The sequence below is a fragment of the Clupea harengus genome, chromosome 14, assembly GCF_900700415.2.
Source record: "Clupea harengus chromosome 14, Ch_v2.0.2, whole genome shotgun sequence".
Lineage (NCBI taxonomy): Eukaryota > Metazoa > Chordata > Actinopteri > Clupeiformes > Clupeidae > Clupea > Clupea harengus.
Genome location: NC_045165.1, coordinates 22,494,873 through 22,522,818, shown reverse-complemented (window position 1 = coordinate 22,522,818; position 27,946 = coordinate 22,494,873). Strand labels below are relative to the sequence as shown.

Sequence of the window (27,946 nt, the reverse complement as noted above, 5' to 3'; positions counted from 1 at the left end):
CCATGGCAACACAGGTGCAGGTACAACTACAGGTAGTATACGTATCCTACATAAATATCTTGTTAAAAAAATGTGATAGATATCAAGCCAGTCTTGGGTGTTTGGTTTGATGAATACATTTGAAAAAGAAGCACTCTTTTAAAGTGTATACAAACACTGCCTTGATCCCATCAGTCATCCGGTCCACTGCCCACACCTTCTTCAGCATAATAGTAAGAGCCGATGCAGTACTCCACCAATCAGCTGTATAGGCTGATGCACTAATGCTTTATCCACCGCTGGGTGTGGCAGACTGACGTTAGTCAAGGCATCCCCGGGCAAGTTTGGTCACGAAGTGAACGGGGACTGTACTGTTTTTCTAGGAAAAGAATGCATGATAAACAAACAACCTTGACAAATCTCGACCATACATTAATTCACTCACTATCTCATGTAAAAACAGTGGAAAACAGATAACTCCTGACAACTCTCTCCTCTTCTATTCAACAGCAACCTAAAGACTGCAGGCATGATTGAACAATTAAATATACCACTGACATTTTTCTTGCAGCAATTCCTTTACTTATCAAATTACTTTTCAATTGACCAACATTTTTATTCATCATTGTCCAATGTCATATTTCTAATTGGATAACTTGGAACTGAATAACCGATTGCCATAGCCTACAGCCTTGTTTCCCAATGACTAACTACAGTGAATGAGCTTGAAGTACACAGGAGAAAACGTTGAGAGCGTAGGAAGAAACCAACCAGACCTCCCTTGTCTCTTTACCTTAGCTCAAACCACACCCATTGGGAGATAGACAAGAAGTACTTTTCTATTTCCACCAACGTTACGGCCGAGCTTTCAGGTACACCAAGTAAATCAAAGCCCAAAACCAGTATACGAAATCAGCAAAACACCTTAGGTTTATCGTTCCCGTGGGGAAAACCGAGAAATTCTTCATAATGTGAGTATCACTACATTCACAATACATGAAAGCCGGAGAAATGACTTTGATATCAGCTAGGCTTTGTGTAACTATTAGAAAGTGGATAGCTACGCTCAGTAAATCTAGAGTAAATTAGGCTATATTATTTTGTTAAAATGCCGTTTCAGCCTTGTAGGAAGAAGCGTATTTTGGCGCGTCTGTTGATGGAATGTCACAATAGCATTTCTTTACCTACATACTGTCAAGGCGCATTCCTCAACTAGGTCTAGGCTACAAGCTGAAGCCAGACTAAGTTACGATACATGTAATCAAAATGGGGAACATATAGACTTAAAGAGTAATCCAGAGACAGTCTATGGGTGACGATAGGAAACCTACATTAGTCGATTTTCGAGGAAAACAGAACGGGAAATTACTGATTAGACTGTCAGTAGCTAAACTAGCGCAGAAGGTTACGTTTTCGTTTGCAGGGACAGTGTATCTTGATAATGATAAATGTGTGTATGATCAGACAGAATTATTAATTTAAGTAATGTTAAGGTAAGGCACTACAGACCAACTTTGCCTATGTTTGACCTGGCCAACAAGTGCCAGTGACTTATTCAGAAGCAGTTTCTCGTGTAGATATCAGTGGTTGACAATGACACAGCTAAAAAGGACTAGTGTGAAAATCCATTATAATGAATGAGAAAGATAAAACATGCCGTAAACACTGCAGCCCCTGTGAATATGAATAATGAGAAAGATAATATGTGTCTTTGTGTATATATATATATATAAGTATACATTCTTCTGTCTTTGGTACCATCCCATTGAAAGATCTACTGTGACTATAAAAGGATGAGTGTTAACCAGACCTGATTTCATCCAGACCTGTAAATGACTTGATTTTTGATAAATCTGCCCAGTTTGTGTAAGAGGAGGAATGTGTTGTGAAGGAATTAGAGGCTACACTTCATGGGGTCTGTGGCCTTTTTTATATGTTGTTTTGTTGCTGTATAATTCATAGTGTGTAGAATGTTTAGAATTATCATGTATAATTACCACATTAATTACCTTTCAGTACTATTTCAAAACTTTAGTTGGTCTCAATAGAGAATATTTTCCCTGTAATTTGGCACTTGTGTTCATGGTCAGTAGGCTGAGTTCAGAGGTACCCACCGGTTTATAGAGGTAGTTCACAGGTCACACATTTGATTATTTGTAGATGATCCACTGGCTTCAGAATAGTTTAAGTGGGCCAAATAAATGGCTATCCTTTGGATTTACTCATGCATTCATTATTCAACAAACTGTCAAAGCAGTGTCATAATTATATGCTAATCCACATTCTTCTTTGTGTCTTCCCAGGTTAAGGAAGTGATGCCAATTTGCTGATAAAAAAAACTGAAGAAAAGGAAGTAAAGACACCATTAGGACAGAGCACATCCACTCGTACGGAATAGTCAGTCAATAATGGACTGGAAAACTCTCCAGGCCCTGTTGAGTGGAGTGAACAAGTACTCCACCGCGTTTGGCCGGATCTGGCTCTCCGTGGTGTTCGTGTTCCGGGTGATGGTCTATGTTGTGGCTGCCGAGCGGGTGTGGGGTGATGACTCGAAGGACTTTGACTGCAACATCAAGCAGCCTGGCTGCCCCAACGTCTGCTATGACCACTTCTTCCCCATCTCCCACATCCGCCTGTGGGCCTTACAGCTCATCTTTGTCACCTGCCCTTCCTTCATGGTGGTGATGCACGTGGCGTACCGTAATGAACGTGAGCGTAAGCACCGGGTCAAGTACGGGGAAGAGACCGCCAAGCTTTATGCCAACACAGGAAAGAAGCATGGCGGCCTTTGGTGGACCTACCTGCTGAGTCTCTTCGCCAAGACCTTCATTGAGATTGGCTTCCTGTACCTCCTCCACCACATCTATGACAGCTTCTACCTGCCTCGACTGGTCAAGTGTGACATCAAACCCTGCCCCAATGTGGTGGACTGCTACATCGGCCGGCCCACAGAGAAGAAGGTCTTCACCTATTTCATGGTGGGGGCTTCAGCCCTCTGCATTGTTCTCAGTGTCTGTGAGATTATTTACCTAATCTCCAAGCGCATAGTCCGCTGCACCAACAAGATGAATGCCCAAGAGAGAATCCGTCGTCACCGCAACAGGGAAGATGACAGTAAAAGCACCCTACCCGTTACAGACATGGACCACCACCCTGATTATAAACCAGAGACCAAGCCGGATTTTAAGCCCGACTTCAAGGCTACTCTTAAGCCGCCTCCAAGGTCGTCAAGGTCCATTCGTGCATCAGCCCCAAATTTGTTCTTTTCTGCCTCATAAACAAATTAACTGGAACTTCTAAGAACTTCAGGGGTTGGGACTGAACAATGTCAGGTGTGATAGCTGACAAATACAATTTAAGATGAATGTGGATTGTTTTTGTGTTAACAAACTCTAAACATCTTTGGACTGGTCTGGATGGTTAGACTCAGAAGTGAGAGTCATTGTTCCACACTGCACTAGAAAGATTTATTTTCACTCTGAGGTCCTATCTATGAACTTTCGAGGTCTTGCTGTTAACTTCCTGTGGCTTTTAATATTTTTGTTTACAGCACTCAATCATTAAGTTAGAATAAATAAAAACAAGACCATTCTGCTCTCTAAGAAAGTCTTGTTGATTGTAAGATTTGTCCTTTCCAGGTTGGATCAGGGGTGGTTGTGAGCAGTGAAAAAAAGTGCGTAGGGGAACATTCCCAAGTAGTTGCTGAATAACCACATTGGCATCCAGGTCACGCCTGTTTCAGCTATCCATCTTTGTCTCCACACCTAGAAAGGTGTACAAAAGTTTCTGTGAAAATGAGTATTGACAGAGCATTTCAGAGAATTGTTAACCTTCTCTCTCGCTTTTCCCAGTACTTTAACCAAATAGACAATAAACATTACTTTAAATGGAATATGAATATAATACTACTTTGAATATATCAACCCTATCTTGAAGTAAACATTTTCTTGTGAATCTATGGAAATGATCAGGATTGTTTCAAAATACTTAAATTGTTAATTTACATAAGCATTAGGCAGTGCACAAAATATATTCCTGTCTGCTTTTTATTTAAACATGTGTGTAAGGTTTACACAGGATTTAATTTTCTGTCTACAGAACTGAACTGGACTTTTTCCCCGTTACAGCTCTGCTCTGTACAGTGTATGCTGTAACACTGCCTGATTTTTGGAATTATGTGATTTTATGTTATGCAAGATATATGTTAGACAAGAGTGAGTGGTTGCAAAAATGTCTGTTGGTTTTTGATAATCTGCCAAAAAATTAGAACACACTGAAGAGGAGAAAATTTAAGAGATAATACGTCCCTAAACATCTCTGGAGGACATTGCATTGGACAGAGATGAGAAACAGTTAGCACATTGTATATGCTGTACATTTGTTTATGTTTTTGAGAAATAAAATATGAAGTTTCATACTTAAGCATGATTCAGTCTTTTCTGTTGTAGTTGCATTTTCTTGCTTAGTTTGCTATAGGATCATCTCATCTCCCCACATGGTTTTGACTTTTTTTTTAAACATATCACAACTTAAACACTCAACATTATGTATAAAGACTAAATGGGAGAAAGCGCTAGATGAGGAAATCTCTGCTGAGATTTGATATGAAATGTGGAAATGTCACCAGACCACCACACAATCTCAAAAGTTGAGAAAGTTTGCCTGGAAGAATCAGATCCGCTACTTTATCACCCCCCTATTACAAGTAAACCGTTTTCAACTCCGCAAACATGCTGGAGACAATGTGGTGATATGTCACCAAACGATGCTAGAAAATAGAACCTTTTTGGCGAGAGGTACATGCAGTTTTATGCCAGACCCTGGGATATCCAATTCTCTTTACATGTACAGTCTTATACCTAGGAAATTTAGAAGAGTGTGTAGCTAAAGATGACCTATATCTGGTGACAGTTCTTCTTACAGCGAGTAGGAAGACAATCATTAAAAATTGGCTGAAAGCAGACATGCCACAATGTAAGCAATGGTTATCTATAATCGGGGAAATCCAGGGGATGGAAAAGTTAAACCGTTACAAACATTTCATACAAACTGAAATTGAAAGAAGAGTAATTTGCTAGGAACTGGGGAAAATGGCTACAAAATGAAACATATGTAGACATGACTGGATAATAAAATAAAATAAAATATAAATACAAATTATATTATATATTAAAGGGCCCATATAATCATGAAATGGCCCCTGTAAAGTCGCCTCCTGTTATAGGCCAGGTTCACCCCACCCCCTTGTATTTATTTTATTATTAATTAATATTTCTGCTATGTGATGTTATTGTATGTACAATATGTTTATGTGTCTTACTTCCAATAAAGACAAAGACAAAGTTCTTGTCTTCCTGTTTTCATTATCATAAAAGTAAAAAACCAGTGCCACATTTATACTAACTTCCTCAATTAGAGAGAGAAATGTTTTACATCAACTGCTAATAGTTTACAGTTTTACACTTAAAGTTGATATGATGAATTTGTATTGAAAAGGCAGACTTTTAAGACTTGAACACTCTTCACAAAACATCCTTTAAAATTGAATGGCAGTGGTATAAGTCAATCATGACCTACACCATTATTCTTGTTTTACGTGTAAAATAGCCTTCTGTTGTCCTCAGTTTCACAGGGTTTGTTGCTGACGAGTCTGATGGCCCAAAGATAGAGTTAGCTAAGGAATTTATGCACTACAAGTCTAGCCAGTTTGTCAGGACTGCATCCCTCTAAGGTTGACGGAAATATTCTGATGTGACTAGGTAAAAGACCAACACGAAGACACTTTCCACATGCAAATCAGGCAATCTCTCCTGTACAAAACGGATACACCTCTGTATTCTTTTCTAAGAGATTCATGATACAGAGACTAACCAAAATGTTCAAATAGTGCTATGATAACCCAATGTCAGAATGAGCTCAGCAAGATGTTATCCTACTCCCACTCATACTTTTGTACTTACTTTTGTACCCACCCTTTTGTACCCACTCATACTTTTGTACTCATGCCTAAAATGGTGCCCAAGCACCGGCACAACATCAAAAGATTTTCTCTTGATCTGACGCCAACCAGAAAACTTCCACTGATCAAAACCAAGTGCTGCAACAGACACTTGGTGTAAGCATATAGATTTAGTTTTATTCTGGTAGATGTGGGGTCCTATAATTGGGCAGGCAATGAGTAGTCATTGGGGTTGGCCAAGTGTCATGTGACAGTCTTAACTGTTGAAGTTGCTGTACATTTTAAAAGATTTTTTTATAATTAATCATTAATACATGACATAATATAACAATAAAAATGATATTTTTATTGATGAAAAAGGCTGAAGATGGGTATTGTGCATAAAACTTTATTAACAAGAAAATAATCCTCTTGATTCTGCATAAATTAAACGGCAAGTACCATGTCCCAATCTTTTAACGGTCACAACAGCTGTATGTAAATAAAATGCATTTATATCATTTTTCATTTTCTGAACACACAAAAACCCTATATGGTTAAATAATTAAAAAAAGCATGATGCTAAAATGTTTTAGTTTTTTCATGGAACGATTACTCAGTAACATTAGCATTTTCCATCATCTTACATGAATCACTGTCAAAGACATTTCCTTAAAAAGACGCATGCACATGAAATGGTTCATGATTTTCTTGGTTCCCTTGTAAGTAAAGTTTAAAGCAAAAATTTCACGGGGGCATTTCAGTACAAGCAGAAACAGTGTAATCATATTTTATTTGATATAGCTGCACAGGAATGCCATCCATATATAATCAATCTGTTCATAATTCTGGTAACCTAGTGACATCTGCAAGGTTTTCTTTGTGGTTCAATATGACATGTACTGGCCATAAAAATCTCCCCCTTTTGAGGAAAACATCCATTTGCTCGACTCACTTCCAATTTGGTCTACAAGCACTTCCCTTTCCACACTTTTCTTGCAATTGTACAAAGTTTTACAAAGACAATTCTCATTAGTCTCTTAGCTGTGAACACACTCCAATCATACTAAGACACATAGAGCCACTACATTTACAATTTTAGTGCTTATTTACTGCCTATAAACCAAACCGTTCCAACATGATGGACCATATTTGCTGTTTTCCATAGTAGGTGGGGGAGTTAAAAGGCACAAAATGTGTGCATGACACAAGGCACTCTGGGAGCCATGTTTCCATAACCCTGTTTAGATTTGTAATTCCACTGGCCTGAAACATCAACAGGCGGTTACACACAGGATTCCTGTGATGAGTTTCACCATGTGTGATAAACATTCACTATGCTGTTTGTACCATGTCCGGATACTCCACATCAAACAAGAAGTAGCCATTTAATGGATCGCAATAGGTGGACAGGGAGGGAGAACATGGCTCTAGTCACATTGACATAGGTGGACAGGGAGGGAGAACATGGCTCTAGTCAGGCAAAAGTCACATTGACATCCGAGGGGCCCATGTTTGATTAAAGACCTGTGACCCCAAGCCAACCAGGCTCCAGATGAATGGGGCTCAGAGTTTACAGGCAGCCTGAGACACTTTTGAGCTGGTCCGTCTGTTCAGGAACTGACAGATGAATGCACCAGCATCCATCAGCTTATGAAGATCCACTCCCTGTTACAGACAAAGAGAGGAGGAGGGGAAATTACCACTGGGACTGATTCAGCATTAGTCAGAGTATGCAGAGACAGAAAGTAGGCTGATATGATGAGTAGGCTGATTCAGGTTCATGATTATGAACATGAACAACACACTGGTTTTATCATCAAGATAACATCAAAATACTGCTGAGAAAAATAAGTCAAATGTGTAGCACTGATAACCCTTTTTGACCAACAGAGAACGGGTTCTTGATCCGGTACTGTTCTGGGATTCTTTGAACCTTGATGCAATCTAGCAAACCAGCCCACGTTTCCAACAGTTTTGAGCTAAACAACTATTTTGGTTGCAGTTGCGAACCAACCTTTTCAGATTCTAAACCAATTTATTTTTAGTCAAAATGCTCCAAAAGATTCTGAAATTGGTACACAAACCAGTACGGAACCCGTTCCCTGATGGTGGAAAAGGAATATGCGAGGTGAACGTTCACATTGTACATTGAGTGACCAGCAAATTATCAAGTGGTCAAAGTGCTGGAGAGAGAGAGATGCTCACAGTTTGAATTCCAAGTCCATGCAGCATGTAAACAACATCTTCAGTGGCCACGTTCCCAGAAGCCCCTTTGGCATATGGACAGCCTCCAAGTCCAGCTATAGAGGAGTCCACCACACTTATTCCCATCTAAAGGCAAACAAATAGCATCATATAATTATTCACAGGATAATTGGGTGTGACAAATAATTAATGCAAGTAATACACTAAAGGAATAACGAACTTTCTGTGTTTAGCTAGCTTTGCTGGGGTGTATTTTCTTTAGTCCCCCCCCAAAAAGGACTTGCAAAAATCTGTGTTCTGGATGTTGTTTATAAAATGTGCGTCTTCACTCACTCTCACTCACTCACTCACTCACACACTCACACACTCACACACTCACACCCCCCCCCCCCCCCCAAGGCGGAACAGTGTCAGAGTATATTGAAAGTAGGATTCCAAGACTATGATCTATTTCCTCATTCATAAGAAGGCTTATTTTCCCTTTAAAAAAAAGTTAAAAGGAATGTTGCCCCAACTTCACATTTCACAGTAAAGATAAAGACACAGACACACACACAGACACACAACCACCACCACCAAAGGCGGACCAGTGTCAGAGCTCTATGAGTATATTGAAAGTAGGATTCCTAGGCTATTTCCTTACGAAAACCAGTTATCTTTTTTCTTATCCATTTATGAAAGACTGACAATTGAACATTCATAAGGAGGCTTATTTCCCCCAGGAAGTGAACTCTTAATTATCACCTTTATAAATGCTTGGTAATGATGACTGTTGCCCCATGAGTCTTGCACTGTGAACTGACTGCTGAAAAACCGGGCCACATTGGCTTGACCTAAGATTTACTGTGAACTTCCTACTTTAGCATCATATAACTTCTGGCATTTGACTACACCACACAATTGCAAGAAGAAAAAAAATACCATACAGGCGAGTCCTTACCTGTAGTGCTACCAGGATGTTGGCCAGGGCCTGGCCATACGTGTCATGGCAGTGCACAGCCAGGGCATCCACAGGCACCTCCTGCTTCACTGCCTCCAGCATCTCGCTCATGCCACCTGGAGTGCCAACCCCAGTGGTGTCGCCAAGGGAGATCTCATAGCACCCCATGGCATATAAGCGCTTTGCTACCTAGATCAGAGAGACGTATGGTAGACATTTTCACATGGTCTTGTTTCTCTGCTGTTGTTCAAGAAATGCCACAGTTGCAAGTCAGGTGTGCGTGTGTGTGTGTGTATATACATGTTAAAAACTGTGGTCTGTGGTACATACATGGGCAACTTTCTCAGGTGACACTTTCCCTTCGTATGGGCATCCCAAAACACACGAAACATACCTGTTACGGGAAACATACCAAAGTGAAGACACAGATGTTAAAGTCTTTATACACAACATCCAGAACACAAAGATTTTTGCAATTCCAATGTGTATAGTAACTCAATGAGACATTAGTTTTCCATCCCTGATAGGCATCACTAGAAAGTAAAAACTGATCAAATTATCATGATTCATCATTGGACCATGACTTATGTTCTCATGCGGCTTGTTGTGAACTGTATTTAGTGACAATACTGCGATGTCACTGCTGTGCAACAACTCGTAATGATAAATCTTTTTAACATTAATAGTTCACTTCCTGGAAAAAATAAGTGTATGCAACTAAGGAAATACACCCCAGCAAAGCTAGCTAAACACAGAAAGTTTGTTATTCCTCTAGAACTATACAGTCATTAATAGTACCAAACCAATTGTCCCAGCTTACATTAAGGTCCAAACAGTAGTCTATATGACAGTATCTACTTATAGTATGCTAATTATTCATCTTTTTGTTGAGGCTAGACTAGACTCATGTCACAAGAGGTATACGTTTCAACTGCTATTCATAAAAATACTACGACTAATCTTTGCCATTTGTGATATGGAGACAAAGTCCAGGTCTTAACCTAGGTGAAGAGTGATCACTGTAGGACTTACTTCCCTCATACCCAATGGCAACCAAAGATGACAAGGAAATAGACAGAACCGATAAGAAAATAAGCAATCAATCAGGAAAGGGTTTTATCTGGAGATAATACGCGTTACGCCACAAAGCTGACATCACAACACTAAGCTTAATAGTAGCACTGGGAACTACATCAAGAAAGCTATGGTCTGGGTTAATATTCATTACAAGACATACATCATTTCCAAGAGAACACCACCACTGTTGCCTTACCCTCTAACAAGTACACCTTGTGCCTTGGCTGCCTTGGTGACTTCTTCAAAGCGCTGGAGACTCTCCTCCACGGAACAATTGATGTTCTTTTTGCTGAAGAGCTCAGATGCAGCACCGAATATAGCCACCTCTTGTGCCCCCGCTTTCACCTTCAGAAAACAAAAGTATAAAACAGCAGCCCTCACAATCAGGGAGGGACCGAAGTCTAAAAGGTCGGTGCCCACAGTACTAATTGCAGTACTGATAAAGCTATTGTGCGGAGCAGTACTTACAGCAGCTTGGAAGCCCTTTAGATTAGGAGTTAGGACCGGATAGTTCACTCCGGGCTTTTTGTGAATGCCCTGCATGACTTCCACTTGATCTGCCATCTAACAAAGTTGAGACAAAAGAAAATCGTTTACATTAAAAATGACACATAAAAAAAACCCAGACATAACAAGAGATTGAAATCTTATTATGAGTCATAAGCAATAATTTATGTTCCTGTCCAGTTTGACCAACAGTCGGTTAGGTAGACCTATTGAAAATGAGTAGAATAGACTATTTTCAGGCTTTAACAAGGCCTGTACATCTAAAACAGAAATATAATTAATAATTTAAAAGTAATTATCCACTGAATATATGAATTGGGTAAAACTATTTAACACATCCTAAATTACTCAGGTTTGTAACTAGATTTGTCAGCAGTCACTGATTTCTTTGGATGGGAAGGTAACCCAAGCGAATGAGAGTAAGTAAGCGAGAATGAGTATCGCCTAAAGGTTAGTATGTCTGGAGTTAAACACAGGACAGAGGGATTAAGGACTTAAAACAACAGTAAAATACCAACAACCGTTTACAATGAATACATGTCCACTAGAACACATGGCGATTAAGAATACTGTGTACCTGTGGAACCCACTTGGGAGAGACAAAGCTTGTGGCTTCGATGACAGGAAGCCCTGCCTCTGACAGCATGTCAATCAGTCGGATTTTCACCTCAGCAGGGACAATGGTCTAAAAGGAGAAGAGAATCAATATATTGTAGCATGCTGCCATTACAGAGTACAGCTATTATTAAAATGCAATCTTGCACCGGAATACCATTACAACTAAATGCATCTGTAGTGTATGTACTTCAAGTTCAAAAACTAAAGCAAACAACGGTGGACAAAACAGCTAACTAAGACTAAACCGATGAGCAAACGCAAAGCTCTCCACTGAAGATCAAACCTGTTCATTCTGAAGACCATCTCTGGGCCCCACTTCCACAATCTTCACCTTGGCAGGCAGCGGTTTCCCTGCAGCAGCACCAAACTACAAAAGAGAGCAAGTTAGCCAGCTAGGGGGCAGACAGACATGGTTGGTACATAATGGGCCAAGGTAACGTTAGCTGGATAAACTCTGGTCATACAACTAACTAACCTAGTTGGTTATAGTTATAGTCTATAACTTATAGATAATGTGACGTTATATAGCAGACGCTTTTGTCCACTTACAAAACAGTACATTTAAAAAGTAAAAACAACAATGAGACAATTCAGTAATAAACACAATGAGATTAAATTCATATAACAATATTAAGTATCTTTTTAAAGTAAAACCAAAGATTAGTGCTAGTTAACATATCGCTACGTCAGTTGGTTTACTCAGCTAGCTTACAAATGTTAGCTGACTTTGGCTAAACAAACATAGGAACGTCAGATAACCTCTAGGCTAACCAAAGGGATAAGATATTTAATGTCATGGTAGCTAAACAAGCCGTGACTCCATTTAGTAGACTTTGTAGCACTGCAAGCAAACAACGAAATAACGTTCATGTGTATCTAAATAAAGTTACCTGGTTTAAAAGGAGACTAATATGTTAAAGGTAGCTAGCGTTACTATCCTAGCTATGTTAGGTTGCTGTATTAGGAAGTAATGGTAATGGTCAGTACCTCTATGTTTAAACAACTGGACATCAATCGCGTTATGGACCCAGTTATATATTAAAATCACACACACTCACGGCTCTTGCTACAGATGAGTTACAACTCAGTGCAATGGAGCGGTGCCCCATTCTGGAACAGAAGGAATGGTTGACAAATCTCATAAGAGTCGCCATGTCCAGCAACTGCAAAAACCGTGTCGGTAATGAAAGTGCCAGCGCCCGTCTACAGATAAGAAATTCTTGTTTTTACTATCTCCATTGCCACCTACCGGAGTGGAGAAGTGCCATGGAGAGATTTATGTCACTTTGATGTGAAGCAAGAATACACATATTTGACAAACCTTTGATAAAATCCACGTGTGGTGAGTGACGTGCAGAGTATAAAAATATTTTATTGCATATAAAAGTATATGACTTCAAAGATAATAAATAAACATAATTATCAGCAGAAACAACAATAATTTTACTTGGCCTAGTTGAAGAAGTGGAAACTATGTATAAAACTCAGGCAGCTATCTATAGAGGACAGTTTAATGCACCCTAATAACCAAAACTACCCGTCATTTTAATTTTTTCACCATTTTGCACAAGGCCATTACATTTGGGTGAGCTTTTTAATGTCTCTCCTCAGAAACAGAGGAAACCGAGTACATTAAGAAACGTTTGGCTTCGATCAAGGAAGACATGCATGCAATAATTGTAGGCTGTATGCTAATCTATCGATAGTCTGTGATATGTGCGTTTCAGATATTCCTAAAACAAAATGTTGATGTTGTTGTTGATGTTTTGCAACAACAGATTCAAAAGTGGTCAATCCAACTGTAAAGTTATGATTATAAAATAATTTAAATCTTGTTTACCAAAATAATAAGGGCTTCACCCGTTATCGAAATTGCATCTTTGCTCTTCAACATATTATTTATGTCTTTGCAATTATCAGGTCCCATGACATGCATTTTCAACTACATACATCTCTCCCCCAGCAGCTCATCACATTCAAAATCGTATGGCCCCACACAGATGCATGACCACACTGTTCTTTCGCTCATCTTCAGCGGCGGAATTTCAGCATCACATAGGCATACAATCAGTCCTGTTTTTCGTCCAGCTCTTCATCACTGTCGTCCACCTCCTGGATGATCAGGTCGGCGCCAGAGTCCTCGGCCAGGTCGTCATCATCCGTGATGACCCAGCTGGGGTCTTGGCTCTCCCCCTCTGCCTCGTCCACCCCCAAAAGCAGCCCTGGTTCATCTGTGGCTGCATGCTGCTGCTGCCCCACCTCCTCATCCTCCAGAGTCATGCCACTGTAGCCAGTTTCCTGGATGCAGATGCTGCACAGCCGATAGCGCCGCGAGCCCTCACACACCACACGCCCGCTCAGGTCCGTCACATGGCGCTTGCACTTACGGCACACCAGCTTACGCGCCTGATGGATCTAAAAATTCAGACAGGACAGGAGAAAAAGGACACCGGTGACTTAAGACGCAACGCAAATATCAACAAGTGTAAACTCTACGTCTCATCTTCTGTGAAAACCCCTGTAAAAAGTTAATTTACTTACAACATGTGTTTTACTTGGAAGACTCTTTAGTGTGCTAAATACCAAATGCAGAAATTGTGTTCTTCATATACGGTATGTAAATCATAATATCTCCTAGGGGGTATGGGATTGGCCAGGCACATGACCCACCGTCTCAAAATGGCTGCGCAGATGCTCGAGCCGAGTAAAACGCTTGTTACACGCCTGGCAAGGGTAAGGACGTTCGCCCGTATGACAACGGAGATGCCTCTTCAGGTCAGCCTTCCTTTTCACCGTGTGCGTGCAAAAGGGGCACTTGAAACGCATGGAAGGGTTCGAGTCTGCTCAAAAAGAGGGTATAGGGTTAATCCAGGTACAAGAAGAAGATGCAGTCAATAAGGAAGACTTAAAAGCCATCAGTCTCACATACAAAGTATTTGCATTAATTTATTTCAGTGTGACTAGTAGTGTCATTTAAATCCAAGTAGTACAGAATATAAACTTTGAAAAGATTACAAATGGTTGCCATTTAAGCCCTCTTCTGTCAATTCCCTGACGTAGTTGGAAAGGTAAAGTCAATAGTTGTTTTTCTTCAAGAAATCCCCTCCATTCTCACCTTTACTGAAGACTCCTACAACTCCAACAATGGTAGGTAGCGTGGCATAGAGTTCATCTGCTTTCTGTGCACTGTGTGAGGCTGCCACCTGGAGGTCAATTGGGGATTCGTCACTGGCAGTTGAGCGCCCTGCGCTGGCTTTCCTCTTGGGTGCACCCCTCCTTCTGCGCTCTGGGACAAGGGTGGTAAACTGGTGTTGCATATCTTGGTCTGGTTCCAGCTCTGTTTCCACCATAATCGGCTGCTGGGCTGGGCTCGGCGGCAGTAGGGTTACATCTGGGCTGATGTCAACCTGGTATTCCTTGGACTGTATGTCATCCTCGGCCCAAATTGTGGGCTGAGCGTTAAGGGAACAAGGTCCAGTCTGCTCCACATCACCACCGCGCTCATGGCCCATGCTACTATCTGACAAGCAGAGGTAGCGGTCGTCATCTTCCTTGGCGCTGATCTCCAGTGAGGATTTGATGAAGTCCTTACAGTAGGCGATGACGTCGTTCATCTGTAGGTAGCTGGCAGCTGACATCACTTCGATGACATTACTGCTGGAGAGCTCCAAAAGTCCAGAGTAGACAAAGTCCAGGATGACAGTGAAGGTCTCGGGGCTGAAGACGTCGAACGAGGCGCTGGCTGGCTCAGTGCAGTGCTTAGCTCCCTGTGAGAGCAACATACGGAAATAGCCACTGCTACCAAAGAGCACATTGCGATGAGACTTGAAAAGGTGGCCCTCTACCAGCACATTGCAGTCACAAAAGAGCTCCTGTCGACGCTGTTGGTCCAGCTGCTTCAGCAGGCTGCTCTGATGGCTTGTCGTTATGTCTACTCTGGACCACCTCTGTGGATACCTATAAGGGAATATGTTTGAAAAACATTTATGACTGATCACCATACATCATTTAAAAATAATTAGAGGCCATAGCCTAAATATGTAGTAGCGACGTGGGCCTGTGGCTATATGTGTTGGCTTATTTTGCCTACGTGTAAATGTATGTGGAATTACAACACAAATTAAGGAATCTATGCATACGGTCACGACCCAACATATAGCATGGGGAACAGTAGGCCTACACAGGAGAGATGTCACTTAATTTCGGTACGACATGCCTTGCACATCATTCGTTCACCATTCAACCCCCACGGCGCATAACAAGGCTTAAACGACAAGCTATACTTAGATGAACTGTTTTTATAACTGTAAATGTTAAATCTGCTTTTAGGGCAACTTCCCGATTCGGAGACACGTTTGTTCTTGTCGCCCCCAGTCTTTTGTCTGGGATGAAAGCAGAAGCAATGTATTCCGCTGAGACACACGCCCAGCTCTACGAATGGTCCAAGTGCCTGTCAATCCTGCATTTCTCCTGCAGGGTACACCCGACTCTCAGCGTCGGGTAACGAACAGCTCTCCTTACGCCTTTTGCAATGGGCTACTTTGCAAGACAGGGAAAATGTTTTGTCTAACACCCCACTGTCTGATTAACGAACCTTTTTAGTACTTCTATTCCGCAAATCTGTGCAAATAGTAAACACTCGATGACAATAATTGAAATAATGTTAAACTCTGGACGTCCGCTTCTATCGTTTTCAACACTATTCCCATATTGAAATAGATAACACAGACAGTTTAGCTAACTGAATTATCATCCCGTGTGACCCATTTAAAAAAAAAAAAAAAAAAATGCTGTACTACCTTGGGCACTGGCTGCTGCGGTGCCCGACCCTGACACCCGTAAAGATTTTTAGAATAGGCTACGCATGAGCCGAACAACCGTCGTAGTAAAAATCTGTGTGGGACTTATGTGTGCCGAGTCCACAACTAACCATCAGTTGTTACTAAACGTTGAAAGCCCGAAGCCATAAAGAAATAGGCTGTTTCGTTGAGTGAGGTGCAGACCCCGTTGGTTCAATCTACTACAGAGACGCCCACCTACAACTGCTTCCCTTTCACCCCGATACAACCACGGACAAAGGCATGCGTAAAAGGCAGCACATGTAATATTCGAATGCACAAATCTCAATGCGGAATAAGACTTTTGGTCTTCCTTACGCCCGTTTTTTGAGAGAACAGCGAACACCCTCTTTTGTGCTCCTGTTCGAGGGCACAAGACAGCGGTGAACGGATTCTTACACTGCGGAGGGAAATGCTCACCTCGCAGGCGCGCAATATCTGCAGAACCCGTTGACGCCCTAACGACAACCCGCCGCCCAACGCTTCAGCCCCGGTGCTATTTCTTCACGATAAAACTGATACTTACTGGCGACCTGGCTCGCCTGATGGTCTGTTTGTCCCAATTTCACAAACCATCTCCATTTCTGGACACTTTAGCTATATTGTCGTGGCTTTACCGATCTGGGTAAACATCCACTTCCTGCTCAGCCCTAAAGACCGAAACCCGCTTGTTGAGAGGGGAAAAAAAAGGCTGTGCTGACGTGGGTGTTCAGAGTGCCCAAGGGCCAAGAAGCCACTTAAAGCACAAGTGTCCTTTTTGAATCAAGTAAATACCTGAATCACTTGTCACTAAATAGCCTAATTTACCACCCAGGTGAACCTAATAAACACAAGTCCAGATATGAGGGATTGTTATACTCCCAAGGCCCTTTAGCTCTCTTTGATATTAGAAAGTCACATTGGGTCTAATGGGGCACTGGTTGGAGTTAGGGTTAGGGTTAGTCTGAATAACACCCCATAACTGAAATTATCCAAGACCCACATATATACCGTTTCACTGTTCTAAAACACATTTGAAAACGCTTTAAAACATTACATTGTAGTAAAATACCATACCAAGAACACCATACCATTTAGAAAAAAGGGTACAACCACAATTTATGATAAAATCATTAAGTTAATATGTTTAATCTTTGACAAGAACATTTAATCATAAAGATAGTGCAGTAAAAATAAATGATTTTGAAGACCAAAAGATATAAGGTAATTTCTTTATAGGTGTCACTTCAGAAAATAAGATTTGACATAAAGACTATAACTGATGAGGATCATAAAAATATGAAGTAAAAAATGTATTAAATAAATTGTCTTTTTTTATTGAGGTGTCCATTCCATTAAAAGCAGGTCATCTGTGTAAACACGAGGAAGTCATGGTCTGCTTTGGCCTGGTGATTCTTGATTCATCTGTATCATTCAGCTGTGCCTTCGCTGAAGCCAGAAGGATTCTGGGATTGCCAGCGCCACAGATCCTCACCTTTATGAAGCGACATGACAAAACAAAGCATCACACAACAGCACTGATAAAGTCATGTATATCCCTGTATGACACTATGAGAGAGGATAGCCAGATCAAACTGCTTGATATATGGACCACTTTGTGTATTTTCAAATTAAACCATGACATAGTTAAACAGTAAACTATTTCCTAATTATGACAGTGAACCAATGCACAACATACACTTTACATTATAGGTATCCACTATAGGACTTACTCACTGCATGAAATATATTATAACTTGTAATAAAGACCCATAAACATCCTGTTTGAAACAAGACACTGTGCAGAACATCTGTCTGAGCCTCATGTCATGTGACTGTGATGACTGGTCACATTTAGCCACATGCCCGGAGGTGGAATGTGCTGTCCTGGCACAAAATCACAGCAGTGGCTGAGGAAGTGGGGAGGCAGTGGAGGTGGATGTCTATTAAATATACAGTGCTGGTACTTACACATCTTCTCCAGACCAAAGTGAGCCTTCCAGCCCAGCTCCTTCTCTGCCAGCAGGGGGTCAGCATAACAGGACGCAATATCTCCGCTCCTCCGTGGGGCGATCTGGTAGGAGATCTATTGAGAGAGAGAGAGAGAGAGAGAGAGAGACAGGAAGTGAGAGAGAGAGAGAGAGAGAGAGAGAGAGAGAGAGAGAAAGAGAAAGTGAGAGAGAGAAGGGTCATGATCAGGACAGTTCCAGCCCTCCAGAGTTACCTTTGATCTTCCTGTCAGGGTGGTCATGTGATTTAAGGAAAAGCCATAAACACATATATAGTCACTTGCCTGTTTCCCTGAGGCCTTCTCCATTGCCTTCACCATCTGCAGCACTGAGTAACCTGTGCCTGTACCCAGGTTATATACCTAGTGGGGAAGACGGGGTATCATTAGTAGGGAAAACCAGATGGAACCACATTACAGATGAAAGGAGAACACTGTTTAAGAACAGAAAGTGTAGGAGAGGGGTACCTTGCATCCACAACTTTCTTTTAGTTTCCTGAGAGCTGCTATATGGCCCTTGGCCAAGTCCACCACATGGATATAGTCTCTCACACCTGCAGAGGACAACACAAAGAGTGTGAGAGTGTGAACATAGTTAATTGAATCTTAACAGAGTGTGAATATAGTTAATTGAAATACTTATTTGCCGCGATCAACCTACCATTACAATTATAGATCACACATTTCTTTGCAAGTGGGCAAACTTGCGAAATCAGCAGGGGTTCAAATACTTATTTTCCCCACTGTAAGCCTTCCGATTCCCATTCAACTCCTAGATGTGTATTACACTACAGTGCATGTTGTCAAGATCATTGTGATTACCTGTTCCATCAATTGTATTGTAGTCATTTCCAAATACATTCACTTGTTTCCTTCTACCAATGGCAACCTATAAGGACAGTCAACAGGGCTGTGAGTCAATCACAAAATTGGTAAATGTGAATAATACTGTAACTTATCATAGAACTCCTATTTTGGGTTTGGTATTATTCTTAGCAGTATTACCTGGGCGACGTATGGTAACAGGTTGTTGGGGATACCCTGAGGGTCTTCGCCAATTTGACCAGAGATGTGAGCGCCAATGGGGTTAAAGTACCGTAGCAACACAGCATTCCAGTCCTATCAGTAGGTATTGTACATACAGTATATGTTGAGAGGAGATTTGCACAACAAATAGACAAACACTCAAAAACGACTAATCACATTCTGATAACTAGGGTGAAAAACTGACTGAATGTTCCTGATGTCTGCCAAGACAAGACAATATGAACCTGACAAACCGGTACTATTTGGCAGTCCGGAACAATATCTAGATTAGCATGTAGCAGTCTGGTATTCTTTCATAGATAGAAAAGAAAATTACATTTGTGACTCAACAACTCACAACAGAAGATTACCGGGACAAGCGATGATGCAAAATTTTGATAACGGTTAAACAAGCATTTTAATTTTGCACTTGGTTACACTGTCCGAGATGCCCAAAAATATCTGTGGGTGACTGACTTAGTGACTCCCGTCTCTTATGCGTTTTTGCTGGCACAAAAAACAACAATACGTTTTGTGGCTGACAACAAGTCTCATCATTTTGAACGGGCGCAAAGACAATATGATGCCCACCTTCTCTGCCTTACAGTGGTCCGTGATCATTTCCTCAATGAAGTACTTGGTCTTGCCGTAGGGGTTGGTGCAGCCCCCCACCGGATGGCTCTCATCGATGGGCAGCTTCTGGGGATCTCCGTACACAGTGGCTGAGCTGCTGAAGACCACATTGTGCACTCCATGAGCCTGCATGACCTGGGAGACATGCAGATGCACACAAACGCACACACGCAAAAATTCCACACAGACACACACACACACACACACACACACAAGACAGCAGCCATTGAGACCATTCACAGCAGCCCAAAGTGTTTTTTTGTTACAAATGTTGAAACGGGAGGGAGTTAATATAGGCAACAAATCCATACAGAAATGCAAAATCCTCTACAGTAGGACAAATACATGCAAAAATGAGACAGACACATTGCAAGCTGTATTAAACCAACCAAGGTAAGTTGACACTGAGGAATGAGGACAGGCACAATCAGAGAAAGTTCGATCCACTGTCACTCACCTCAAGCAGGTTGATGCTTCCTGTGAGGTTGACATGGTAATATCGCAGTGGCTGCTCAACAGACTGTCCCACTGCTTTTAGGCCGGCAAAGTGCATCACTGCATCGAATTTGTGCTGGTGGTGATGGAAAGACACCCTGATAAAGGCTTACTGTACTTTCATTTAGTTTTAGTTATGTTCTTTATGAGGACTAGTCTTGTCTCTACAGGAAAACAAATACTATACTCTGTTGAAACTCCTGTGATGTTTTTTTTCCTCAACAAAGTAAAGGTCACATCAGTGCTCTACTTTTTAATGTTACGGCATCTAGGAGCCCTATTGGTTAATCTTTAACTATCACGGTTTAAGAATAACTCATGAAGGAAAACAGAAAGCCTGCAACAGAAACAATGCAGACTTTCAGTATGGTGGTACAACGGTCATACCTTTTTAAATAACCTTTCTAGTCCAGGTTTGTCAAGTATATCCAGCTCGTGGAACTCAATATTTGTGTCCAGAAATGCCTCAATCCTTCTCAGACTTTCTGGAACATCACCTACCCCTCATAAAGGAAACACAAACCGCAAGACCGATTTTAGATGTTATTAGATGGTGACTAAACCCTTTCATCATTAGATATTTCAGTTTGTGTAAAAAACAGTCACCTCTTTTGCTTTTACTGATCTTGTGATCATACCAGTCTAGGAGTTCATACACAAACACCCAAACAAACACACCATCACCTGACCCAGATTTAGTCATTTTATGGACTGTATAAAACGAAAAAAATTCACACAAAAATTTACCTTTGAGTCGTACACACACACACACACACACACACTACTCAAACTGTTACCAACTCCAACAAGCTCATATCAAATCTCTTCTTGAATCTCTGTGATAATACTCACCTCGAACAGCATTGCTGAAGTTATCAATCACAACAGGATGAAAACCGGCCTCTATGAGCTCAACCACACAATGGCTGCCAATGTAGCCCCCTCCACCTGTGACAAGTACTTTCTGAGCCATTCCTCTGGCCGAACCGGTGAACCTCCTAGCAACCTGTGAACAAAACACATTAGTCTACTATTCCACCCATACCATCGAAGGGTAAGGCTATGGCCTTATTCAAAAGGACACCCTTGACAGAGGCCACATGACATCCAAGAAAATAATGCAACAAAATCTATGCTGTGTCAGTATGTGCGTCAGGGCCATTAGCTTATGTTCCGTTTGCCCCACCCTGACCCTGCCCACAGGATCTGTAACGTGGCCATCTGAAATCCCTTTACCTGTTGACCTCAGAACCAGGAACCGGTTGGTCAACTAAACAGGCTTTTAACAGAGCATGATTAACAGGCCACTCTTTAAGAATCATTACCACTTCATTACTTTCTCAGGATACCTTCTCCATGTCTTAAAACAGACCAAAACGTGCTGATGTCATGGAAAGATGCATTGGAATTCTCTTAATTGGTGGTTATACAAGCAGACAACAAAAAAAATCCATGAACCAAGATATTAGCTTAATATATACTTCCATCCATTTGAGCCTATGATTTCATTCAATTCAAAGGAAGATATTCAACTATAAGACCATATATGAACGAAAGTTAAACTTCATAGTAGCCCATCAATACCATTGAATGCAGGTATACGGTGGAACAGAATGTATAGCCCTAACACATTGGTTGCATTAATTGCTGTCCTACACTGCAAATTATTCCATGTCCCTCGAATTCCCTGACAGAGCCTTAAAGCTACTGCAAACACAGAGGACAGGTATATAGACAAAATACACTTACTGTGTGGCCCAAAAAACTGAAATTTCGACGGTGAGGTAGGAGCAATATGTGTCTGGTAAACGTCACACAAACTGTCGCCGTGATTTCTGACCAGGTGAGAGCAATACTGCTGAAGAAAGTTGTTCCATCCTCGATCTAATACATTAGCTCCCTCTTCCTGTGTAACGTGGAGCAATGTGAAGAATGAACAACAATGCGTCATTTCCGGAAAGAGATGTGTCTAAGTTGTCAAATTAAAGCTAAAGAGCTTATCGATGGCATTGAAGAACAGTGAAGAACAGGGCAGTGATAAAAGGTAAGTAACCCTACCCTTTTTTTAAATAATAGAAATGAACGACATACATTTATTTTCACTATAATTTAACATTTTTGAAAGACTATTAATTGAATCAATAAATTATAAGATATATTACATTCTTAGTTTATCACCCAATGTCTTGTTAGCTAAAGCACCATTCTACAAATATCCTATATAAATGAAAAGGGATGTATTTTTTTGTTGGTAGGCTATTTGTTGATTTTATAAGTTATAAATCTTATTATAAAACAATTGGGTTCTATTGAATTATTTAGCTGTTTCTGATTGGACGAGAGACGTTCCATGAGTTGGAATATCCCAGGACATCCCAACTCGGACTTTTCACAGCTAATAATAAATCACTCCGCGATGAAGCACGTTGATAAGCGATAACCGTTAATTCAAAGTTCTTATAATTCCAAAAGACGTTGACAATGGAACTATTTTTTTGTTGCGGAGAAACAATGGCGAAATAAACATTTTTTAATCAATAACTTCGTGTTTAAATGTTAATTGGTTGACTATAAAATTGTTTTATAAAAGCAATATAGTACTCGTGCGAGTGGGGTAGGTAAGGGATATTCCCACGGGTGATGTTGCCTGCGCCACTCGGCCTCCGGCCTCGTGGCTACGGCCGAACACCACCCGTGGGAATATCCCTTACCTACCCCACTCGCACTCGTACTATATTGCTTAAATAATAAATACACCCACTCATAAGCATGTCCAGGACAAGTTAGGTAAGGCATTGTTATACCACGCAATATTGACAATATTAGCAAACAATGTTGTTAATGTGAGAGAAATGTATTATACGTTGAGAACTTTTATGAAGACACTGTTAAAAATGTTTCCGATTATTCTATCAGCTGGATGTGTCACATTTCACGCAACAATTTTAACCAGGACAGTGTGACGTTTCCTCATCCACGCCCTCTACTGTCAGGACAGTACAACTCCTGTTCGCAGGATACAGGAACCTCATTGACACAACTTTCGAGATGAATAATACATTCGAAAAAGAAACATCTCCGTTGGCATGGTTTGGTCAAAGCATGCGGTGTGGCCTCAGGACAACTTTCTGTGTAAACCATAGGCCTATAAAGCATAAATGAGCGCAGGATTATGATTTTAGCACATCAGAACAAAAAGGAACCAAAATTCTAAAATAAGTTTTGAAATACACGTTTCTAATCACAGCATTAGCAGGTTATAGAAAACCGTGTGGAGCCTATTCATCATAGCCTATTCAATAAGGCATACAAATAGTTTTGTTGCTCTATGTCCCTATACTACAATGAAGATGAAGCATGCATTACTTTCACATTGTAACCTACTTCCTAAATGACTAATGAACATCACCCCACCCCACCCCGCACACACATACAAAAGCTAAAAGAGAGATTCCTATCAGAGAGAGAAAATACATCAAGGCACAAAGCTTTGCCAGCAAAGGAATTTCACAGATCTGCGCCATATTAATGCCTCCTTGTGGAACCAGCATGGAAGTGCATATGAACGAAAATCATTGACATTTCAGAACTGTTGCATTCAATGTGCCACATAACCTACCATAGGTCACTGGTCAAAACTGAGGTGCATACGAACACTTTGAGTGACAGCATGGACAGGATGTGTGTTTCACACTAGGATTTTGTGTTCTTTTATATGCTGTGCCAGATTTGAAGCCCTGGTGCCAGTCCTGCCTCACCAACCACAACTGGTCTGAAAATTGGCCTCCTGGACACAAGACAGGGGAAAGTATCCTAGGCGAGGTGGTTGTATTACTTTACTGCTCCAGTAACAGCAGGCTTGTCTACCCCATTTGAACTTCAGTGTGAATAGACCTTTAAACCTTTTCACTTTCCTACTTATTCTCTTTACTGGACTAACTGAAGACAGAGGAATATCTCCCATTAAGATCATCAGTGTTTAGTCACTCTCAGAAACGGAGGAGCAATCTCTGACGAGGACGAGGCTCTCTTGGTGAGTTCTTGGTGAGAATTTAAAGGAAGACGGTCAGTATTTGATGTAAATATTTCTCAGGTAGCAGTTGTTTCATATCTCAGGTGGCATGTGCTGGACTGTCATCTGGTTGTGCCTGTCCCTGGGTGTGTGTGTACGTCGATCTCATGCCTCGCCCCCTCAGCATCGTGGTTGGCTACGTCTGTGGGAGGAAGGCGAGACCTGTGATGTGTGTCAGAAGCACCTGTGCCCTCCGGCGCCCCCTGCCTGCCCGGCTGGCCTGGTAAGGGACGTCTGCGGCTGTTGTGAGCAGTGTGCCAACGCCGAAGGCCAGCTCTGTGACCCTGATGGAGCGCAGGAGTTTTACGGCCATTGCGGAGAGGGACTGCACTGCCGGAGACCCCCGAGACAGAAGAGGCGGCGCCCCAAGGATGGTGATGACGACATCAGTCCAGAGCCCAAGTGTGTGTGCCGGTCCACAAGCTCCGTGTGTGGGTCAGATGGGCACACATACCTCAACCCCTGCCAGCTGACGGAGGAGGCCAGCAGACAGGGGAAGGAGCTGAGAGTCACTGGGGCTGGACCCTGCCACTCAGGTAAGAACCTACTGTTCCGGTTAAGGTGGAGTAAACTGCAGTTGTGACAGTGGCACGTTGTTTTAAGCTGTGCTGGACAGAAATTGTGTCATTGCGATAATGGTTTAGTGGATTATGGTTGCCAGTGGGTTTACCTGTACACAATAAAAGCTTCAAAGCAAGTGAAGGCTTGTTGTTGTACTCAGCAGTGTAGTTCAGCAGTACAGCTGCCATACTAGTCTGGTGACTTGCTGTTGGGTTTAGGCAAACATTTAACATGTTATGATGTGATCAAACAGCAGAATACTATTAAAAAGTCTGGTGCTTTTGTTCATGGATTTTGACATGGTTGTCATTAGTAAGACCGTGACTGTGATAAGACAATCATAGTTTATAATAGATGGTAATAGATAGGATAAATGAATAGATGGGATACATTTACATTGCATTTGGAGAGAAACAGAAACCAACTCTATTTCTACATCCTAACTGCCCATGCTGGAATTCTGTTGGTTTTAGTGCCTGTGACCAAGCGAATTAGCTATTTAACATTGGTTTGTGGGCTGATGAAGAACTGCCATACCAGTTATAACTGGAATGACACTGTAAGCACATATAAAACACACAGCCCAATGAGTAATGAAGAGGACATCTGTTCCCTCAGCCCCACGGATTTCCAGAGCCCCTCAAGACCTGACAAACTACACAGGAAATGACATTGTGTTTGGTTGTGAAGTGTCTGCCTTCCCTTTACCCAGCGTGAGCTGGAAGAAGAACGGCAGCGACAATTTCCTGCCCGGCGATGACCCACACATTTCAGTACAGGTGTGATGTGTTCACCCTTCTCCACACAATGCGAAAGTTTACCTCACATTTTACAATTCTGTCTTGGGGTCCCTGGGGAAGTGTATAGTTGGAGGAGATGTATCATTGAGGAATGCTATGCATTCATTAAGTTCTTGAAAATAAGTGGTTTTAACCTCAGCGTATTGACATAAACAACGCCTCTGCTCATGCCCAGAATGCATCTCTCTCTTAGGCACGGGGTGGGCCCCAGCGCTTCACAGTATCAACATGGCTGCAGATCCAAGGTGAGGAGAAATGAGAAAAATAATCAAATAAAAGAAGAGAAACACCAGGGTATTGGAGGTCAATTAGAGCACAGGATTCACAAACATCTGTGGATGGCATGGGTGTGGCTTCAATTCTGACAATCTAAATTTATATACTGTACAATGTCATTCATATGTCCAATGGACACTGACTGTGACAAAGCAGATCATGCATTTGAAAGCTATTCCTAGTCTTAGATTGGAGCATCTTTCTACTTCATTGTTGAAATATGCCCATGACTATCTGTACTTTACTAAACAAAGAGTCTGTAGTCTGAAATGTTTAGGGTGATCAGAGTCATTCAGCTATTCTAAAAGAGATGGACTGATGGAAGACACTGTGAAAAGACTGGGAAGAGGTACTGAGGAGACAAAGTCCATCATAGTTGTATATCGGATCTCCTGAGTCAGGCTAAGATTACTGCCCATTGTTCGATAGTGGGCAGTGTGGTTCTTTAGCCCTCAATGTGTAGATAGCATCAGGGGAGAGATGAAACATAGCAATTGTGTATTGCTAAAGGAAGACTGAGAGCTTATCTCAACCTGATTACATATTCAATACATGACCCAGACACCCATACTCGGTTATCTCTCACCTCTTCAAAGGTGTCCGTCTCACTGATGCTGGCACCTACTCCTGCATCTCCCAGAACACACTGGGGGAAGCTTCAGCCTCAGCTCAGCTGGAAGTGCTCAGGAACGGTGAGTTATTCAGTTAAAAATGCCAGGAATGGCATTCCTCTCTCCAAACAACCCATGCTCTGAACATTTAATTTTTTTGTATTATGTAGAAGGGTTATATAATGTGGTGTCCCTCGACGCCTCCCCAAAATGGATTACATTACTTCATTGCAGTGTTCTCCATCCAAGTATTTTGTTTTGACATGACTTGATTGTGCTGTTCTTCAGTCCTGTTTATTCTGGTCTCTTTCCCAGAGATGAGGAAGAGTGATGGTGTGTTGGATGACTATGGTGACACACAGGAGGACTACATCCCTAACAGCAGTGAGGATGATGAAGATAAGCATCTGCCCATGTCTGGGGATTACTTGGGCTAGAGCATTAAAGGAATGTGAGGGAGAGGAAGACTGATGAGATTGGAGACTAGCGTTAGGCTAGAAATATGCAATAGGTTCAGGATATATGCATTACCATGTTAATTTAAGGTCAGAAGTGGCCTGTAGTTATGACAGTCCTCTTGGTGAGCTAATCAACTCGGTATTCAAGATATGCAGAAGAAATCTTGCTTTTCATAATATATTTCAGAGACTGCCATTTATTCCTGTCTTATTTCTCGCAACACTCTAGAGAACACGTTTAGAAAAGTTCCCATAACCATCAAATGAAGAAGGAAACCAATTCTGAACAAATGAAAGAAGCTATGCCCGGTCCGCTTGTAAATTAAATTAACCTCCAGTCTGTAGATGCAGTGATTAAATGTGTCTGTTCAATAGGCATGGCTCTCTGGACAATGTATGAACTGTATTAGATAAGACTTTGTACTTGGAGTAAATTTACACTGCTTTTAGGGAAGATAATTTAGAAAAGACTAGAATGGGTGAGTCCCCTGCTTAAATAAGTTTTCAGTTTGAAATGGGATGAATGTCCAGACCCTTGGCTGACCCTAACTCTAGGATGTGTGATAAGCCTTCTTCCAGACTAAACACTGAGGTTACGAGCAGTTGTGAAAATGAGCGACATGATTATATTGAGCCTCAAGAGGGCAGCAGAAACCTACCTTCACTCAAAGTCACACGGAACACTGTTTAAAGTGATTTTAACCTAGTAACAAGAAGCACGCGGACGTAGTCACAGCTCAAAAGTAGATCGTTTTATTTGTCTGAATCTTTGGCAAATTAACCTTCGTTAACGTCTGAAATTGCATTTAAATTCCCAACGGAGGACTCATCAGCAGATCCAGTGGAGGAGCGAGCCTGATCAGGCTTCGGGGAAGGCCGAGTGAATGGAAAAAGAGAGAAAGAGTCTCTGAGAACGGCATGT

At 41.5% G+C, this 27,946-nt stretch overlaps 5 protein-coding genes across 8 annotated transcripts; 2 read left to right on the top strand and 3 right to left on the bottom strand.

Moving 5' to 3' along the window:
- Window positions 1-727: 727 nt before the first annotated feature.
- On the top strand, window positions 728-4,390 carry gjb3 (gap junction protein beta 3). Its single transcript, XM_031580103.2, has 2 exons — window positions 728-950; window positions 2,283-4,390. Exon 2 carries the CDS (start codon window positions 2,388-2,390, stop codon window positions 3,255-3,257), a length of 870 nt encoding a protein of 289 aa, XP_031435963.1. The 5' UTR covers window positions 728-950; window positions 2,283-2,387; the 3' UTR covers window positions 3,258-4,390.
- Window positions 4,391-6,263: 1,873 nt separating this feature from the next.
- hmgcl (3-hydroxy-3-methylglutaryl-CoA lyase) lies at window positions 6,264-12,500 on the bottom strand. Of its 3 annotated transcripts, none has more exons than XM_012824163.3 (9): window positions 12,320-12,500; window positions 11,551-11,634; window positions 11,227-11,334; window positions 10,611-10,706; window positions 10,339-10,487; window positions 9,396-9,459; window positions 9,066-9,254; window positions 8,126-8,251; window positions 6,264-7,585 (listed from the first exon to the last, which is right to left on the bottom strand). In XM_012824163.3, exons 1-9 carry the CDS (start codon window positions 12,419-12,421, stop codon window positions 7,484-7,486), a joined length of 1,020 nt encoding a protein of 339 aa, XP_012679617.1. In that variant the 5' UTR covers window positions 12,422-12,500; the 3' UTR covers window positions 6,264-7,483. The 3 variants fall into 3 exon arrangements, with proteins under 3 accessions (XP_012679617.1, XP_012679625.1, XP_012679633.1); XM_012824171.3 differs by having other exon boundaries at window positions 12,326-12,497; XM_012824179.3 differs by having other exon boundaries at window positions 12,255-12,434.
- Window positions 12,501-12,619: 119 nt separating this feature from the next.
- zbtb8a (zinc finger and BTB domain containing 8A) lies at window positions 12,620-16,889 on the bottom strand. The gene is made up of 4 exons (XM_031580101.2): window positions 16,632-16,889; window positions 14,383-15,224; window positions 13,938-14,107; window positions 12,620-13,682 (listed from the first exon to the last, which is right to left on the bottom strand). Exons 1-4 carry the CDS (start codon window positions 16,685-16,687, stop codon window positions 13,335-13,337), a joined length of 1,416 nt encoding a protein of 471 aa, XP_031435961.1. The 5' UTR covers window positions 16,688-16,889; the 3' UTR covers window positions 12,620-13,334.
- Window positions 16,890-17,202: 313 nt separating this feature from the next.
- Window positions 17,203-22,172, bottom strand: gale (UDP-galactose-4-epimerase). Of its 2 annotated transcripts, none has more exons than XM_012823886.3 (11): window positions 21,996-22,172; window positions 21,099-21,252; window positions 20,634-20,743; window positions 20,209-20,322; window positions 19,710-19,886; window positions 19,098-19,211; window positions 18,915-18,981; window positions 18,561-18,646; window positions 18,378-18,455; window positions 18,056-18,170; window positions 17,203-17,579 (listed from the first exon to the last, which is right to left on the bottom strand). In XM_012823886.3, exons 2-11 carry the CDS (start codon window positions 21,217-21,219, stop codon window positions 17,515-17,517), a joined length of 1,047 nt encoding a protein of 348 aa, XP_012679340.1. In that variant the 5' UTR covers window positions 21,220-21,252; window positions 21,996-22,172; the 3' UTR covers window positions 17,203-17,514. The 2 variants fall into 2 exon arrangements, with proteins under 2 accessions (XP_012679340.1, XP_012679334.1); XM_012823880.3 differs by having other exon boundaries at window positions 20,634-20,749; window positions 21,996-22,171.
- A 1,800-nt stretch (window positions 22,173-23,972) lies between these two features.
- LOC122133452 (kazal-type serine protease inhibitor domain-containing protein 1-like) lies at window positions 23,973-24,901 on the top strand. Its single transcript, XM_042709675.1, has one exon. The coding sequence runs from the start codon at window positions 24,368-24,370 to the stop codon at window positions 24,899-24,901; it is 534 nt and encodes a 177-aa protein (XP_042565609.1). The 5' UTR covers window positions 23,973-24,367.
- Window positions 24,902-27,946: the final 3,045 nt, after the last annotated feature.

Bases quoted from the DNA above. Each gene is read 5' to 3' on its own strand.
- gjb3 (XM_031580103.2), top strand. From the start codon at position 2,388: ATGGACTGGAAAACTCTCCAGGCCCTGTTGAGTGGAGTGAACAAGTAC.
- hmgcl (XM_012824163.3), bottom strand. From the start codon at position 12,421: ATGGCGACTCTTATGAGATTTGTCAACCATTCCTTCTGTTCCAGAATG. The intron at 8,252-9,065 runs GTAAGGACTCGC...GTTTGCCTTTAG, and splicing joins ACATCCTGGTAGCACTACAG to ATGGGAATAAGTGTGGTGGA. The intron at 7,586-8,125 runs GTGAGCATCTCT...TGTCTGTAACAG, and splicing joins ATGGACTTGGAATTCAAACT to GGAGTGGATCTTCATAAGCT.
- zbtb8a (XM_031580101.2), bottom strand. From the start codon at position 16,687: ATGGAGATGGTTTGTGAAATTGGGACAAACAGACCATCAGGCGAGCCA. The intron at 15,225-16,631 runs GTAAGTATCAGT...ATTCCCTTATAG, and splicing joins TCAGGCGAGCCAGGTCGCCA to GTATCCACAGAGGTGGTCCA. The intron at 13,683-13,937 runs GTGGGTCATGTG...CTGAATTTTTAG, and splicing joins TGCGCAGCCATTTTGAGACG to ATCCATCAGGCGCGTAAGCT.
- gale (XM_012823880.3), bottom strand. From the start codon at position 21,219: ATGGCTCAGAAAGTACTTGTCACAGGTGGAGGGGGCTACATTGGCAGC. The intron at 19,887-20,208 runs GTGAGTGACAGT...CATGTCTCCCAG, and splicing joins GAAGCATCAACCTGCTTGAG to GTCATGCAGGCTCATGGAGT. The intron at 18,647-18,914 runs GTAATCACAATG...TGTCCTCTGCAG, and splicing joins CAATACAATTGATGGAACAG to GTGTGAGAGACTATATCCAT.
- LOC122133452 (XM_042709675.1), top strand. From the start codon at position 24,368: ATGTGCTGGACTGTCATCTGGTTGTGCCTGTCCCTGGGTGTGTGTGTA.